General features: G+C 42.7%; 1 protein-coding gene across 3 annotated transcripts in view; it reads left to right on the forward strand.

Moving 5' to 3' along the window:
- The window catches only part of LOC122813975, a 602,906-nt gene that overhangs the window by 552,854 nt on the left and 30,968 nt on the right, over positions 1 to 19,084 (forward strand). For all 3 annotated transcript variants that reach the window (XM_044086536.1, XM_044086534.1, XM_044086535.1), the window contains exon 17: positions 12,401 to 12,480. In XM_044086536.1, coding sequence (XP_043942471.1) covers positions 12,401 to 12,477 — 77 coding nt within the window. In that variant the 3' untranslated portion in view covers positions 12,478 to 12,480. The remainder of the gene's footprint in view (positions 1 to 12,400; positions 12,481 to 19,084) is intronic.

A 19,084-nucleotide genomic window follows, 5' to 3' on the forward strand; every position in this document is an offset into this window, starting at 1 on the left:
GGTGTCCCCGCTGATGCCATGGTGGTGGCGGCTGCCACCAAGAAGGAACTTGCAGATCCTTCCGTACCTGTCCATCCTCCTAATAAGGACTCTAGGACCATGGATAGATATGGTAAGCGGATGTTTTCTTCAGCGACCTTTGCTATGCGTTCGCTGAACTATCTTTGTCACTTCACCAGACTCCAAAGGGATATCCTTAAGGAGCTAGGTGAAATTGTGCAGGATCCTACAGCTGCGGGGGCTCAGGAAAAAATTGCTTCGCAGCTAGGAACCCTTAACTCCATTGCAAACTCCTCCATGCGGCTTATATCATATGCTGCTGATGGAGCGAGTAGGGCCGCAGGTACAGGTGTGGCTCTTAGACGCCAAGTCTGGATGCGACTATGTAATTTTGCAGATCCCTTTAAGGCGTCCTTCACAAACTCTCCCTTTGATGGGTCAGCTTTGTTTGGCCCTCAAGTGAAGGAAACGTTGACCAGGTGTGAGCAGGACGGCAAAACTCTTTCTGCCGTAGGAGTCCGTTTTTCCACCCCTTCTAGACCTTATCACAGAAGGGTGGCAAAATGTGGTTCCGCAAATCCCAAGGAGTCACGCCGGATTCACGTGGTCAGTTTACCCCTAGAGGCAGAGGGGGTAACAACAACAGCATCCGCTCTAGAGGCAGAGGGGGTCCACAAAACCAGGGAAACAGAGAGTCTCTCTCTGACAAGCCCTTTCAGCATCCCTGAGATGTTGCCCGGCTGTCCCTCCTTGGAGGCAGTCGGGGGAAGACTATCACTGTACCCAGAAGCCTGGCGTTCTCTCACTCAAGACAGATGGGTACAGTCGATCATATCCAAGGGTTACATAATTCCTTTCGAGGAAAGTCCTTTCTATCCCTCAAATTCCCTCCCAGACGTACCACCCGGTCTAAGGGAAATTGCAGAGTTGGAAGTCTCAAAACTACTGCAAAAAAGAGCCATTCAGCCAGTTACAACAGACCATTCAGAGCCCGGAATCTACTCAAGGTTCTTTTTGGTCCCCAAAAGACGGAGACTGGAGACCAATATTGGATCTCAGCAGACTCAACAAGTCTGTGAGGAAGACAAGATTCCGAATGGTCACTCTTCAGTCGATTCTACCCTTCTTGCAGAAGGACAACTGGATGTGCTCAATAGATCTTCAGGATGCACTATCACATAAAAATTCACAGACGCCCAGGAGATTTCTCCGCTTCGGCTGGGGTCCAGTCATTTCCAGTTCAGAGCCCTGCCCTTTGGTCTCACCACAGCCCCCAGGGTGTTCACCAAATGCATGGCAGTGGTCACGGCTCACCTGAGACGTCAAGGATTCAGGTGTTTCCGTATCTCGACGACTGGCTCCTGTCAGCCACCACCAGGCATCAGCTTGTTCAAGCCAGGGATTACACAATAAATCTTTGTTCTCACTTGGGCATCTCGATCAACTTCGAAAAGTCATCCTTATTGCCCTGCCAGTCTATTACTTTCATAGGCGCAAACTTAAACACTGTTCGGATGTCAGCTACCCTTACAGACCAAAGAGTTTCAGACATTCAAAGTCATGTCAGGATCATTCTAGCCAACAAGAAGGTACAGGCCAGAATGGTTCTAAAGTATTAGGTCTCATGGCTGCGGCCATTACACATCTTCCCGTGGCTCGCTTCTACATGCGCCTTCTTCAGTGGATGTTGTTCACTCAGTGGTCTTACCAACAACTTCCAATGCGTCACCACATTCTGGTGACACAGATTTGCAAAATCATTTTGCTTGGTGGATCACTTCTCCCCAGATTCACCAAGGCAGACACTTTGTACCCCCATCCCGGTAGCCACTGTCACCACGGATGCCTCCCTGATCGGGTGGGGGCATTATCAGGACAGGATGGTTCATGGGACGTGGCAACCGCTCGAGTACCACCTGCACATAAATGTCCTAGAGATGAGAGCAGTGCTTTTAACGCTGCAAGCCCTCAACGACTCTCTTCCTGTAGGGACAATTGCAGTCCACACAGACAACATGTCTGTAGTTTGGTATATCAACAAACAGGGCGGAACCAAGTCCTACCCCTTGTGTCGAGAAGCTCAGACTGTGGCAATGGGCGATCTCCTCTCATCGGTTTCTGGTAGCAACGCACATCCCTGGGAAAACCAACATTTTAGCGGACAGATTGAGCAGAGCTATTCTCATGCCTCACGAGTGGTCTCTCAAGCAATCTATAGTGGAGGAGATTTTTCTGGAATGGGGTCGCCCATGTTGCGATCTAATTGCTACTCCCCAAAACAGCAAATGCCCAGACTTCTTCTCTCTCTTCCCTCTGTCAGGCCATCCCCCCAGAGACGCTCTGACCCAGGATTGGCCCCAGGGACTTCTTTATGCTTTTCCTCCTTTTCCTCTAATCCCTCAGGTTATCCAGAAAGCTACCGTTTTGAGAGCCAAAATGATTCTCATTGCTCCTTATTGGCCTCGACAAATTTGGTTTCCGTTCCTCCATCGTCACCTTTTGGTGCAGCCATGGCATCTGGACTCAGTGCCAGATCTTCTGATTCACCAATCCGGTCAGCTGCATCGGTCTATCCCTTCTCTCAACCTCTCAGCATGGTTGCTCCACTTCCTTCCTTAGCCAGGCTTCCTTTGATCTCTAACCCAGTTAGAGACATCATAGTAGCTTCTTTAAAATCCTCTACCAGGAGGATTTATACAAGCAAATGGAAACGTTTCTCTTATTGGGCTAAAGCCAAGAATATCGATCCCTTCACTGCCCCAGTTCAGGCAGTTTTGGACTTCTTAGCGGAGATTTTTCATGCAGGCTCCTCTTCTTCCACAGTTAGAGTTCAACTGGCTGCTATCTCAACTTTCATGTCGGGATCGCAGATCACAATATCATGTCCCATAGGCTTTGTAAAGCCTTCTTGAAAGGAATTTTCCTGCTAAAGCCTCCAATCAGGAATCCTCCTCCTCAATGGGATCTAAATTTAGTGCTGACATCCTTGATTCTTCCCCTTCGAGCCAGCTGTTTCTTGCTCCCTAAAATTTCTTTCTTGGAAAACATTATTCCTAGTAGCTATTACATCGGCCAGGAGGGTGTCTGAACTTCATGCTCTTTCGGTTCGACCCCCCTATTTGGTCTTTCACAAGGACAGAGTATCATTGAGAACTAATCCGACCTTTTTGCCTAAGGTCGCCTCAAAACTAATTTGAATCAATCCATTGATCTCCTGTATTTTTCCAAACTATTCAAACAGATCGAACAAAATTACATTATCTTGATGTCCACCGCCAACTCAGATATTATTTGGACAGAACTAAACAATTTAGGAAATCCGATCAACTCTTTGTTTCCTATGTGGATAACAGGAAAGGCCTTCCTGTCTCTAAAGTGACTTTATCTAGATGGCTTTCTTCTGTCATCTCTGAAATTTATCTGGTCAGGGGAAAACAGCTGTGCTCAAAACCTAAAGCACATTCAACTAGGAGCTTAGCTACTTCTACAGCCTTTCAAGCTAGACTTCCTTTAGACACTATTTGTGCAGCGCCACTTGGGCCACTCCTCATACTTTTGTTTCCCATTACAAATTGGACTTGGCCTCCAGGGACAGAGCCAGTTTTGGCTCTACAGTCCTCAAGAGTCTGTTCCGTTGAGCCACCCAGGATAGAGGTGCTAGGACGCTGTCCCATCAAGCAAGAATGAAGGCGAGATTGACAACTTAACATTAAGAAGTTATGTACCTACCATAACGCTCCATGTTAGTTGTCTTCTCTCGCCTTCTTTCTTGTGACCCTCCCTCCTTCCCCCAGGCCTGGACAGACCTTTCTACAAGAGATTGTTATGCTGAAGACCATTCAGAACTGGTCCTTCTTTCATCCTGTAGGCTTTCTTTCTTCCTTTGGGAAGTATTTATGCTTGGTGCTATTGCCCTTTGTCATCAAACGAGATCTGGGTACTTACCGCCTTGCATCATGGGATATGGGGCTGCCTCGAGCTGGTAAAAGTGACTCTCGAGCTTAGCAAGTGCCGAGTCGGAGCCGAGGATCGGCTCCGAACCCATCAAGCAAGAAAGAAGGCGAGAGAAGACAACTAACATGGAACGTTATGGTAGGTACATAACTTCTTATTTTCGACATTCTGGAATGCCAAATACAAAGTCTTTGAAAATATCTTGTTCCTCTACAACCCCTATGGTACCCAGCAGGTAACCCTTTTCACATCCAAGTGGACTACATTTTATTAATATACTCTGTCTCATAACATCCAGCTGGTGATTTACCCATAATACCACCTCAGTTGTTTTTTTTGTTTGTTTTGTTAACTGGGTAAGCAAAATTGTCCTCTCACACTTTTCAGCTATGACCCAGGTCACAAGGGCTAACAAAATAGAATATATGGTGAGTTACAGTAGCCAAATAACCAGCATGTTTTTTTTTTGGGGGGGGGGGTATAAAGAAACATGGAGCACCCAGAGAAAAAAACAGAAACATGAAAAAATATTCAAACTCCACACAGTGATTGGGAATCAGAAATTAACCCTTGGTCTTGGAGATATGAGCGAGAGTTCTTTTTCACTAAGCCTATGTGCTGCCAAAGCATATGTACCATGTCATATGCTTTGGCAATATCTAAATATGCCATGCCAGCACCCCCTTTCTTGTCAGTTGCCAGGAAAATTCGGTGAAGGTCTTTACCTGATTATTAAGTTAATGACTTCTGGTAAATTTGCCTGGCATCCCTTTGCCACTCTTTATCTGTACATCTCGGGTTTCTGTGCCACACTTACACTTAGAGGGTGAACAGGCAGATTGACAGTTTTTAGCCTCTGTTGTGCTTCCATACCTGTGAAAAAAAATTACATCTCGACTTTTTAGGTCTTCAAACATGTCACCCTTCCTTTATGACTTGGCAAAGGTCAGTGGTGTTGCCACTTAAACCCCAGTTCTCCAATAGTTCTTGGGTGCTTCGTGTAACTGTAGTTTGTGGAGTTCATTCAAGACTCTTTTCTTCTATGAAATGAGCCCTCTCATCTTTGTCTATCTTCATCACGTAGTCCATTTGTCATCTTTTCCACTAGTACAGATGTTGAATAGCTTTTACCTTTACTCTTGATCCCACTGTTTTTCATTACTTTCTATCTTTATATTTTTTTCTGACTGTCTTTCTGTTTTCCTTCCATTAATTGGTATTGCTTTTCTTCCTTAATGCTGCACTTGCTTTTAATTCTGAAATGATTTATATTCTTCCTTACTTTTTAACATGAGCTTGTGTAAGAACCACATTAACTGTTTCCTTATTTTTGATTTGCATCTTTAATTTTCACAAAGACCTGTTATTTCCATGGTGGTGGTAGTTTTGCTATATCCCAAATGTTCTTCTGGACCACTATTATGATGCAGGTTTGCAACAGTCTTCACATGGCACTGTTTCATTCTGTCAAAAGGCTGCCCTCCTGAAGTACACAGGTTTCTTTTTACAACTGACTTAATTTTACTGTTACAACTTGTGATTAACCACATTCTTTGGTGGTAATTTGCTCCCCAGCAGATAATTGCTTCCATTTCTGAGCCCTCCTTCTCAAGGATAAGGATTCAAAACTGCTCTGAAGTAGGCTGCTGCACCAGCTGTCTCAAATCTCCCCTTGTACATCACCAGGAATTACCCTGCTCTTACATCTGGCTGCAGTCAAGGTGCCCCATTCAACATACAAAAAAGTCCCCCATCCGTAATAGCGCCCCTTCAGCCACAGCCCTGTATTGTAGAGGGTTAAAACTCTGACAACTTAGGTGATGGAGTTTGATTGATAGGTTCAAGCACTGAAAAGACCACAGCAAAGTAGGACTAGAGTGAGTGGGGATTACTTCCTTGCCCATCCTGGAGGGAGGGAAGCCATGTGGCCACTACATCACCTTTCACTAGAAGAGTATAGGAGTTACTACAGGACACAGCTGATAGGCCAGGAATCTATAATGCAGTGAAACTCTCAGCCAGATCAGGGAACAAATGGGAATGATTCTCACCCAGAAGTGGGAAATGATTGTGCCAAATTATTGTAGATAGGGGAGCCACTGTCCTAGTTTGGGCTAACAAAGAGAATGGGAGGGGGGGGGCAAAATAAAAAAATCTTAAGGTCACCTTATTTTAACTTATCTTTCTCTCCAAAATCAAAGGTTCTCAGAGCAATCCATGTGTAGATTTATTTGTTTATTTTATTCTATTCATAGGTTCTTAGGTAGGTACTAGGCTATCTGCCCGAAGGCATTTATAAGCCTAGCCAGAATGTGTTGGCTTTCGCCGCCCCCTTAGATTAGTTCCCTGTGCCTCTGTCCAGCAGAACCACTGAAGTGATCCCCGGGGTAAACTTTCTGTTTCCCATCCACTCTTCAATGTTTCTTTTGAAGAGTGTTAGCAAGGAGCTCTGCCTAATGTAGATTGGAATCTTGTTCCAAAGCATGGGAAGTCTCTGGGGCTGGAATCTATCCCTCCAGCATGTCCTGTTTATTGTTGTAGTGAGGTTTAGATCCCTAGACCGTGTGGCTCGAGGGGATAAGGTTTTCTTTAAGTGGAGCTTGTCCATCAAGTCTGGGTTGGACATGTCCTTGTATGTCAGGCAGAGATCACCTCTGAGTAGGCGGTATGCAACCAAGTACAGCTGGAATTTCTTCAGTTGAGCTGCATAGGGCATCTGTTTGAGGCCAGTGATCCTCTTGGTGAGGTACTTCTGTGGTCTTTCCAGCTGTTGCAGGTGTCTCGTAAGGTACATCCCAAATGGGGCATTGTACTCTATGATGGGTCTGATGAGTGATGAGTAGAGGGGCACAATGACCTCTTTTGATCTGGATGCGAACCCTTTTGTGATTAGGTGGGCCACGTAGAACGATTTTCTAACCACTTTGGCAATGTGATTATCAAAGGTGAGATTGCTATCTACTTGGGTCCCCAGATCCTTTATTACATTTCCATATTTAGGGGAGTACCACCTATGTGGTAGTTTGTGGGTACTTTGTTTTTTCCAAAGGGGATGACTATGCACTTTTTGGCATTTAGCTTGAGGCCATGAATTTGACACCAGGTATCTGTCTCAGTGAGACCCTTTTGGAGGATGTCTGTGTCAGCCGGAGAGTCAATTATAGCCTCTAGTTTGCAGTCGTCTGTGAACTTGGTCAGCCATAGTCCTGTGCTTGCCTGTACCTCTGTGAATCATATGCCGAACAGGAGAGGTCCTAGGACTGAGTCCTGGGGAATGCCATTTGTAACCAGTTTAGAGTTGGACCTAGCTCCCGCAACTCTCACCATGTGGGTTCTGTCCGTGAGCCAGTTGGCAACCCATCTTGTGACATAGGGGTTTATGTTCAGGCTGGTGAGCTTGTCTATAATGCCAGAATGGGGAATGGTGTTGAAGGGCTTAGCGAGGTCTAGGTAGGCTGTGTATACCACCTTTCCCTCATCTATAGCCTTGGTAACTGTATCAAACAAGTCCACCAGGTTTAGGAGGCATGATCTGCCCTTAACAAAGCTGAACTGGGTAGGGTCCAGTGTTTGGAGGTTCCCAAGGTCTCTGTTAATGAGTTCCATGATGATGCGCTCCATAGCTTTGCAGACCAAGCTAGTCAGGCTTATAGAGCAATAGTTCCCAGGGTCTGTTAGGGCTCCACCTTTGTGGAGCAGAATAACAGTTGCTGTGCGCCACTCTATGGGTATGTAGCCTGTGGAGAGGCTGAGTTTGAACAGTGTGTTTAGGTGAGGGGTTAGTTCGTCTTTGAGCTCATGTAGGACACAGCCTGGGACACCATATGGTCCCATTGATGCTGTGTTTTTGGCTTTGGAGAGGGCTGTTTTAACCTGAGTGTCTGTGATTTCAGGGACTCTACATTCTTCTGGTATGGTTAGGGGGCCCTTTTGGGGGAGAAAGGGGGTGAAGTTTGCGCTGAACCTGTCTGTCAGAATGTTGGCGATATCGGTCGGTTCAGTGTATTTTGTGCCATTCTGTACTAACTCCGCACAGATCTGAGCATTGACACTTAGATTCTTGACATAGCTAAAGAATGCCTTGTGGTTATCTTTGGAGTCCTTGGCAATTTTTCTTTCAAAGCTCGCCTTGGATGATTTTATGAGGGATCGTAGTTTCTTGCTGATACTGATCAGGGATGTCTTCCCTTCTTGGAATTTTACTCTTTTCTGTACTAGTTTCCTCCTTCTATTTATAGCTTGCTTATGGCAGGAGTGCACCAGACTGGTTTCCTTTTCCTGTAGGAGTGAGTCTTGGTTTTGCTTGGGATGGCACGATCCATGCATTCTTGTAGGTGCCCATAGAATGTATTAGTAAAGGATTTTGCAGCTTGGACAGCGTTATCCTTCAGCATGAGGGCTTTGAAACTTTCCACCTCTGTCTTAAGTAACGTGAAGTTTGCTTTTGAAAAGTTTTTCACGGTGGTTTCCTTGTCCGGGGGTGGGGGCGGAATGTGGATATCCAAAGTTATTTGTTTATGGTCAGATCTAACCAGCAAGGGTTTTACCTCCAGTGTGGAACACTGGTTGCCCATGTTGGTGATGACCAGGTCCAATATGTTGGCACCTCTGGTGGGAGTGTTGACCAGTTGAACCAGGGCGTTTGAGTGTATAAATTCTAGGAAATGTTGGGCAAGGGAGTTAGTACTTGAATAGTTCTCCCAGTTAATGTTTGGATAATTGAAATCACCCAATATTAGGGTGTTTTGTAGGACCTTTATGTTTCCCAGTGTTTCCAGAAATGTGGAATGGGGGTCCGGGGACATGGTGGGTGATCTGTAGCAAGCTACAGTTTGAATTGCAGTTTTGCCCGTTGTTAGTTGCACGTGGATGATCTCTGAAGCATCGTGATGTGCCACTAACCTGGAGGTGTGGGTATCCTTGATGAATATGGATATGCCCCTGCCTTTTGTATTTTGGTTTGGGTTCTGTGGCTGAAATGTATGATATGAGTTGTAGCCTGGTAGTGCTGGGGTGCTCTCTGGAGCCTTAAACCAGGTTTCTGTTACAGCACATATATCGATTTTCTCCATACTGAGGAGTGCCTCAAGTGTGTGCAGTTTGAGGTTTAGACTTCTATTGCCATTTCTAGTTCTCCCACTATACTGTTTTTCCCCCTTGTTTACTGATGGCTCCCTACTGACATGTCAACACTCCAAATGACAAGTGAAGGCACTCCAAAAAAAAAAAAAAAAAGAATAAAATTACTGGAAAAGAGCAAATGTCTTCTCCTTTAAATTTCTTTGGTTACCTTACTGATTTTTTTCTGTTGCTAATCTCTTTCTCTTCTACAACTGGTGTGTCCTACTTCCTCTAGTGCAACCCCCCTTTTTTGCTTTTCCTTCTCTGACAACTACTACTTGTCACATTTACCTAGACACTTAGCAGATTTTGAATCTTAATCCTCATGTTTCCAATATTGTTTGTACTCATAAAGGGCCTGCTACAATATTGTATGTTTTTCTCTGATTAAATATGTTTTTGGAGCTTTTCTCCCTGGTCCTGAACTGAAAGGGGGTCTTGCATGACCCAGTTAGACCTTCCCAGTAATCAAATGCAAATAAATAAAGAAAGATATTGTGAGAATTACCTGGCAAGAGAAAGGGCTCCAGTAATTTATGGTAATTTAAAAAAATCTGTTGTGTTGTCATTTTTTGTATCAGAACATTGTGTAAAAAGCTTTTACAAATGCCACAACCGATGAATAATGAATGATGGATGAGGTTTTGCGTATGGGAATTAATGGACTGCTTCAACTGTAGAAAATCCTGTCCTACAGGATCCCATGCTATACTGGTTGCCTTATGGGTGTCCAAGGGCCTGACTTCACTTTTGCAGTTTCCATTTCCTTCAGTGTTCTACCAACAGACCCATTTACATTCGACTGTGTCCCTCACGGGGAGAAACGCTGAGAATGAATGCTTGGTAATTAAATTTTTTGTTTCTAGGTGGGCTGGACAATAGAAACCACTCTTCAAAGTGACCATTATTTGATGATGAAGACAGACATTTTCCAGGCCATGTTCCTCCCCAGAGTGCCTAAAACCATGTGACATTATGGTGCCAGTGCACTATAGCAACACATGCTCACATAATCTAACAAGCACATCCCAAGAAGCCATCAGCATGAGCTGATCCTAAATGCCAGCTGTGTAGTATAAACTTGGGTTATCCATATGACATGTAAATCACTATTATTCTGTACATTCATGTTAGTGGAACAGCAGTTGATTTATCAAGTCTAACCAGCAAAGCCATGTTAAACTGTGGGAATCATTTCTGGGTATGTCTTAAGAGGTAAATTACATTTTCTGCTTAACAAGGAGAATGTTAATCAAAATAATGTTGCTTTTGTGTTAATCTTGCAATTGCTATGGGGGCATGAATCCCACCCCTGCAGCAGCACCCCTATACCAGTGGTACAGTAAATTCCTAGTATTGTTAATTTCTTTTCACTGTAAGCAATGAATACAAAAACATATACACTGGACATGAAATCTCATTTTTAGCTACGTATGGAAAAGAAGACACTGAGTGATAGATACATTGAATTAAGCTCTCATAGACTTGTGGATAGAATAAACTCATCCTTGCTCTGAAGAGACATGGAAATGCACTTACCTTGTTGGAAGTACAGTAGATTAACTCATCTTCCTGACAGGTATGGGACTGTGATCCCCATGTGTCTCATGGAAAGAAAGCCATTAAAATATTTGATGACTAAATGAATGTTGTATAGTTGCTTCTTTTCTGTGGATGTGTCATGGAAGGCATAAGGGGATGGTACGGATGACAGGAGAGCACCATGTGAGCCAGATCCTTATTACTGATACTGGTAAACTAGTCACGTTTAATGAGTTTTAAGAGTACTTTGGTTTTGATGGTTGTAACAAGAGCAATATGCTTGATCTTCAGAGCCCCACATCTTATGCAAAGGCCTTTTCTGAGAATTATCTGGAAGGCAGGAATTGTATGTGAGTTGTGGAATACAGGACTTGCAATGTGGGTCAGTCCCTTGGTGCACAGGGCATGTAGTGTGGGAGTTATATTGCACACGAGACTTGCAAAACAATTATATCCGGCAGTGAAGGTTTTACTTCTCATCACTCAGTGCTTCACACTGGAGTGCTTGTTATCCAGCTTTACATTATAATATGCAGTACACCATTTTTAAGCAAGACCTACCAAAAGTGGCACACCATCCAGTGATGAAAAAAAGAAGCTGCAGCCGGGAAGTCTTTGGTGCAGCTGTGATAAAGGTGTGCTTGTCACAAATCTGAAAGTCAAGCCCAGTTCTACTCTTTGAAAATTTCTCTGGATATTTTAAAGACTCATTAAGAAAATATTGTAAATGTTTAATTGTCATGTTTCTACAGTGACGATGAACCTAATTATTTACTGGAAAATGTATTTATTAATATACTAATGGATTTTAAATGTTTGGTTATCAAGTCTACAGGAAAGCCATACAAACTTTCAAGTCCCAGATTTCCTAATTACATAATTATCAAAATGGATAGAGCAATAGCTCTTATCACCAAGTTATGATGACACAGACATACAAAAAGCTAGTAAGGGATGCAAGGAGCAATGTCTCATTCACAGGGCACAATATGGCTATTGAAAATTAATTTCTGTCACCAAGGTTCCATAATTTAGAATTTTTAGATTCAGATACAAGGGATACATATCACTGTAAATTCAGCACAGACCTGTTTATATATTTATTTTTTCATGGGTTCATAGCTTTTAGTGCCAAGTTTATTATTGATTGGCCTTCTACAATCTTGTATGTAACTTTAACCTAACAGTTCAGAAACCTTCACTTGTTTGTCATTAGGTCATTGCCCAGGGGTTGCCGAGTCCTTTTAGAGGCCATCAGTGCATCCAAATGTCCCATGCTAGAGCTGCCAGTTGACATTCTGTTGATGGAATTTTGGTTATGTGCCAGGATTCCTGGATAGTGGCTCACACAAGAACAGGCTGGGGGTGATTTCTTAAACTGAAAAAGGCAGAGACGCACTGTTGCTTAAGTGATGTCGTCTGAAGTATCTTTTCCTGCCTGTCTTTCCCCGGTGGCAGTCTGCCTTCGAGAGATTCTGGTCTTTTCCCAAATGCAGTTCGCTATGGCTACAAATAAAAAACTACCTTCTTCACTATCAGACTGCTGATTTTTTTATGAAAGCATGCTTATTGAATACCAGTGTATACCAATGTATCTATTTATAAATCTGATTTATTTCAGATATAAATGTATGCATCTGAGAATGTCTCCTAAGTATTTCGACACCACCTGCTAGTTCTAATGGCCATACAGATTTACACTTCTGATTTTCTGAATTTCAATTTTGTTTTGTAGTCTGCATTTTTATTTAGAAGTGCAAATATACTCTTATTTGTGCCACAGATTGGAAGCACTACAAAACAGCAGCAGACGAGAAGGGAACTAGGAAAGCCAGCTGCACTGGATGGAATGTTAATTAAACTGTAAGTATTAGAATGAATCCTTCAATAACGAATAATAGTTTGAAGTATCCCTTGTAAGCATAATGTAAGATAATATAATTGTATCAAAGGCATAGGTCATTGTTATTCACTACAATTAAAGTCTACAGGAAAGACAATAGAGACGATATTATGTCTTGACACCACCTTATTAACATGGAGCATTATCAAAGCCCCTCTTTTTCTGGCTCCCTGGTACCTGAAACCTTTAATGCTTTCAAAAATCCATGACTGTTACAGGTAGTGCATCTGAAGTCCTAATATTTTGTACAAGAAAATGATTCCTTACTCGAAATTCTTGTTCTCCCATTTGAAGGAAATTATCAGCAGTAATAAATGCACAGTGTGGTGGAAGGAAATGGGATGTACAGCATTCCTAAATCCTTCACTTACCTTTTAATTTTTGACCACACTTCAGTTACTCCTGTCATAAACTGGGTAAAAGCAAAAAGGTATAGTTTGTACACGTAATTTGTCCCTAACACTGTGGACTGTTTAACATTAAAGGATCACATATGCAGGCTTACAGAATTCATGTATAACTAACAATTCAAGTAAATTGTTCTACTTGAGAGTGCACTGCTGGTGATTAACATTTTTATAATCAGTAAGTCATTATTAACTCCCTGGCACATGCGATAAGTACTTTAAGCTATAGTGTGTAATAGTAGATAGGTTGGGGTTCTAGTCTCACACCTGCCAAGTGTGTGTGTGTGTGTGTGTGTGTGTGTGTGTGTGTGTGTGTGTGTGTGTGTGTGTGTGTGGGTGGGTACAGGTATATCCCCTTGTATCAGTATGGACATGCCCATATATGCTCTTTCTGTGCAATGGTTATGCATTTCAGACCCATAAGTCTCACTATATGTAAAGCCATGGAAAGAATTCTCATGGAGATGATCAGCAGAGATATAGTAAACCTCCAGACACTGGACCTAACCCAATTTGGTTTCATCAAGGGCAGATCATCCCTACTCACCCTAGTGGACTTCTTTGAGAGGTCACCAAACCAATGGAAGAGGGCAAAATCATTCACACTGCCTACCTTGACCTGGGCAAGGTATTTGACACAATACCTCACTCGGGCATTGTTGACAAACTCAAGAGGTTAGGTACAAACCTGTATGTGATCCAGTGGAGAGTCAATTGGCTCACAGACAGGACACAGGAAGTTAGAATTGGGGAGTCTACCTCTACAAAGAGACCAGTCACAAGTGGAGTGCCTCAGGGATTAGTCCTTGGACTGCTTCTTTTTTGGCATTTACTTCTCAGAAGCATTTACTTCTCAGAAGTCAAGCCCGATATCAGTGGTCTCTGGCTTGCTAAATTTACAGATAATTGCAAATTAGAAGCTATCATTGAATCTCACACTGACACAAATGTTCTCCAGGAGGAGCTGACACAGACAAACAACTGGTGTCGAAGTCATGGACTAAAGCTAAATGCTAAGAAATGCATAATAGTATCCTTTGGGAAGTCATCCATTCTTGCCAGCTATCATATTGACAACACACCCCTTAGAGTTCAAAGCTGACCCAGTAGTCAGAGATTTAGGGACACACATAGTTAGTAATCTAGCCTTTGATCATCACGTGTCTAGAGTGGTGAGGAAATCATTCTATTTTGCGCAATTTGTAAACAAAGGTATGGCATCCAAGTCCAAGAAAGTCATTGTTCCACTGTATTCGGCATTCATCAGACCTATCATTGAGTACAATGCCCCCTTTATTATGTACCTAACCAGGCATATTCAACAACTGGAACGTCCACAGAGGTTCCTCACTAAAGGAATACAGGACATAAGTAATATGTCCTATGCAGACCACATCAAGGCCCTATCCCTGCATTCTGTCTCCTACAGGCTTTTGAGGGGAGATCTATACTTGTCAGACCCCACTCTGATGGACCTCTTGCATATCCACAAAATAAACAGCACCAGAATTACCCATTCTAAAGATTTAAACCTTGCCTGTCATATAAATAGGACCTGCTGGAAAGATAGGTATGTATCCCAGAGACTACCCCATCTATGGAACAGGCTCCCCATCCATGTGAAACCGAGTTCCTCCCTAACCCAATTCAAGCATAACTTGGACAACTGGATGGGAAACCGGAAATTCATCCCTGGTTTGGCACCTATGTCTAATAGACACAGGTAACCTGTAACTGGTTTATCTCCCAGGCCCATGCTTACACTTATCAAGGGTATCAGAACTTGTCAGATATTTAGGATGCATGGCTAGGCTTAAAAAGGCCCTTGTGGTTATTAGCCTAGTAAACACCTATGAAGCTATGAACTTATTAGCAGGTATATATTGTACAGAGGTAACACATAACCAGGGCTGTAGTAAGAGGTAAGGCTGTAGGTCACGTGTTCTCAGTTGAGTATGGCTCGGTTCATCAAAGTCATTCTATTAAGCCTATTCAGTTAGACCAAGTAGAGAACTCAGTGAAGCCTTATTGAAGTGGGAGGTAAAACTCCCCACACTTCCTTTGAAGTGGACTATGCCTCCTGCACCCCCAAATGATAGAACTAACTCCAAGGTAATCAAACCTTGACATAAGCGAGAAAAGCTTTGGAAAGTTGCTGGTTCAGTCTGATGGTTTTGATCAGACAGGTTTCTCATGAATTGTTTTTCATTAACAAAACTGCTGTTACTCTCATTCGCTTAAACCGCTGAGCCCTTGATGATTATTTGCCTTTAGAGAATATCTATTCATATTTCTTTGCCTGTACTTAAAATAAAGGTAGTTATCTCAACTTTACAAAATGCCTCTTCTAAACTGGTTCCATGGTACCCACTGATGGACAATCCCTCTGTATACTGCCCATATGCAGTTCAAATGCTACAGCTAGAAGGCAGTTCTATGCCACGCAGACCAAAGAAGCATGAATCCCTAACTGTGAACAAGACATCTAGGACTGCTCAGCAACTTGGGTACTGAAGGAGTCAGCTGGGGAGGGTAGAAGTGACTGGTTGGTACCAGCTCACCCATCAGAGGTGATAGAGACAGCTTGGGACATGGCAATACTGATGCCTGGGGAGACTGGGCAGAAAAGCAAGTAGGAATGAACCAAGATGTACACTTGAGTCTGCCAAACAACTCATAATTTTGTAGCTTGGATTCCATGAATGCATGGAAGCACAAATGTATCTTTGGACTGACAATGCAAATTCCATTTCAATAATATGTATGTCAGGTCACAACTATAGATTAAACAATCTACACTTAGCTGCACAACCTTGCCAGGCAAACTGTACACCATCATAAAAATCACTTGATGAAACCATACCTCACTAATAAAATCACTGAAAAACTTCAGTAAAGAAGTCAACTGTCTTACAGGGCAGAAGAGCCTTCCTTCCATGAATTCCATGAATTTCACATCCTCTCAACTTTGTTTCTGATTTCTTTTCTCATTTCAGCAACCTTCCCAGTCCTTTCCCTAGCCAATCCCAAACTCCATCTGACACTTCCACTTACCCTCCATACATCCCTATATTCTTCCCCAGAGCTATCACAAAGAAGGACAACTACCCTCCTGCTTGAATAGATTAATCTTGATAGCCCCGCTGATACTGACAACCTTCACCCATGGTTTATATATCACATATATAACCTGTGTATTCTACTTAATATTATGTCTTACATCTGGAAAAATTCCATTCCATTGTAAAACCACTTCCTAAGAACCACACTCCTTCCAATCCATCAGACGTTTGGGCCTTTTCTATTCTCCCTACCCAAGGAAAGATTCTGGAAAAATTACTTTATTTGTAACTCACTCAGTCCATCAACCAGTACCACCTTTTTTTCTCAAAAGCAGCATGGCTTTTGGTCTGATTGCAGTACATCTACAGCTGTTTGGACACTTAATGACAACATTCTTCTTGGAATAGACAAAGACCTAACTACTGGAGCAATTTTTATTGATCTCACCAGAGCCTTTTATTATGTTGATCACTCAACTGTCCTGGACCATCTCACTGAAAAAAAGTCGCTAGTGATGACTCACTGCCCTGGTTCAAAAATTACTTCTTTAACTGCCACTTCTCAGTTAATTTTAATTCATCAACCTTTACATAAGTCTCTCTGCTGAAAGGTGCCCCTCAAAAATATATTCTAGCACATCTCTTTTCTATCTGCATTCACAAACTTCATTTTGACATACCACATCGCCCTCTCTTGCTTTATACTGATGACATGGTCCTATTCCATTCCAACCATTCTGTCTCTTTTTTTGAACTTGAATTTCAAGCAGGTTTTCATGCCATTATTCAATTGGTCATTGATTAACAGTTACTACTAACCTCCTCTAAAACAAAAATCATGCTTTTTGCAACTAATCAAAATCTCGCTTCTGTCTTCAGGACTCTAAAATTCCCAGTCATCTTAATAACACTATTGAAAATGTCACTTCATTCAAATACCTAGAGATTTAGTTTGATCCCATCCTAAATTTCCAAATCCACCTGCACTATGCACACAAAAAATAACTCTCTCCTGTTCTGGACTAATAGGTTCAAGGGTGGTTACGGGACTATTGACCCGAAGGTCTTTATAAGCCTAGCTGTGTGTACCCAATATAATACTAGAGAAACCCAATATAAAGTATCTTGCCTAAACTCGAGATCCTAGTTAGCAACAACTGCCCATATCTAAGAGGGTCATAGGTGAAGTCCTCAGCAGAAATTTATGGTTTCCCATCCAGTTATACAGGCTACTCTGAAACATGGGCATAGTGAGGCTTTGTTTGATGTGAATTGGTAGTCTATTCCATAGGAGTAACAACCTCTGAGAGACATGTCTGTCTCTCCAGCAGGTCCTATTTATGTCGTAGGCCAAGTTAAAGTCCCTGGACTGGGTGACCCTTGTCCCATTTGACTTGTGGATGTGCAGCATTTCCATTAGGTTTGGATATGAGATTGCTCTGTAGGCCAGGCACAAGTCTCTTCTAATTAGTCTGTACTCTACTGAGTACAATGATAGTGACTTCAGTCTCTCAATGTGTGACGTGCTGGAGACCCTGAATTTTCTCCGTTAGAAATCTCTGATTTCTGTCAAGTTGCTGCAGTTGCGTGGTAAGGTACATACTAAAGTCCCTGGACTGGGTGACCCTTGTCCCATTTGACTTGTGGATGTGCAGCATTTCCATTAGGTTTGGATATGAGATTGCTCTGTAGGCCAGGCACAAGTCTCTTCTAATTAGTCTGTACTCTACTGAGTACAATGATAGTGACTTCAGTCTCTCAATGTGTGACGTGCTGGAGACCCTGAATTTTCTCCGTTAGAAATCTCTGATTTCTGTCAAGTTGCTGCAGTTGCGTGGTAAGGTACATACTAAAGGGAGCATTGTACTCAATTATTGGCCTGATGAGGGTCAAGTACAGGGGTGTTATGACCTCTTTTGCTCTTGAGGCAATGCCTTTGCTAATGAGGTGTCAACGTAGAATACCTTCCTTACCACAGTAGACACAAGGTGGTCAAAGTTTAGGCTACAGTCAACTTGCGTTCCCAAGTCTCTTACTATTAAGTTGTTACTTAGGGTATTATTATTTATATAATAGTCTGGAGGGATATCATTTTTACTGAAGGAGATGATGATGCATTTTTTAGCAATGAGTTTGAGTTCAAGGCTTTGGCACCAAACACTGGTTTGTGTTAGTCCCTCTTGAAGTATATTGTCATGGTTTGGGGATTCAGTAATTGCACCTAATTTGCAGTCATCAACAAACGTAGTCAGCCACAGCCCCTCTGTTTTGGCCTAAACTTCTGAGAAGTATATTCAAAACAATAGGGGGCCCAACACTGATGACAGGTATGCTGGCTGAGGTAAAATCCCCAACTTTGACTGAGTGTGATCTGTCGGTGAGCCAGTTAGCAACCCACCTGATGACATAAGGGGTTGATATTCAACTGGGAGAGGTTATCAATAATGCCTGAATGTGGCATTGTGTCAAAGGCCTTTGCTAAGTCAAGGTAGGCTGTATGCACAGATTTGCCTTCATCCATGGCTCTGGTGACATTTTCAAAGTACACCAGGTTTAACAGGCATGACGTGCTTTTAACTAAACCAAACTGTGTTGGATCAAGAGTTTGGAGATCACCTATATCCTTATTTAGAAGGTCCACGATGATTCATTCCATGGCCTTACAGATAAGGCTGGTTAAGCTTATGGGTCTGTAGTTTCCAGTGTCTGTTGCTGTACCCCTTTATGAAGGGGGGTGATGATTTCTGTTTTCCATTCAGCAGGGAAAAAACAGTACTGAGTCTGTGGTTGAAGGGAGTACCTAATGGAGCTGCTAATTCATGTTTTAGACCATTTAAAACACAACATGGGATGCCATCCAGTCCCTTAGTGGCTCTGTTTTTGGCCTTGGAGAGAGCACTAATGACTTGCTCTTTAGAGATGCACAGTGGGGGAGATGTAGAGGGAATGCTTTGTGGAATGTTTGGGGGGACAGGAGAGTGAAATTTTTACCAAACCTGTAGGCTAATAGGTTAGCTATTTTTGCAGGATCAGTGTATGTGATGCCATCCACAGCTAGTTCAGCACACGTTTGGGTCCTACTGGTTATTATAGCT

The sequence above is a fragment of the Protopterus annectens genome, chromosome 10.part0 (assembly GCF_019279795.1).
Source record: "Protopterus annectens isolate FY-2018-M chromosome 10.part0, PAN1.0, whole genome shotgun sequence".
Lineage (NCBI taxonomy): Eukaryota > Metazoa > Chordata > Ceratodontiformes > Protopteridae > Protopterus > Protopterus annectens.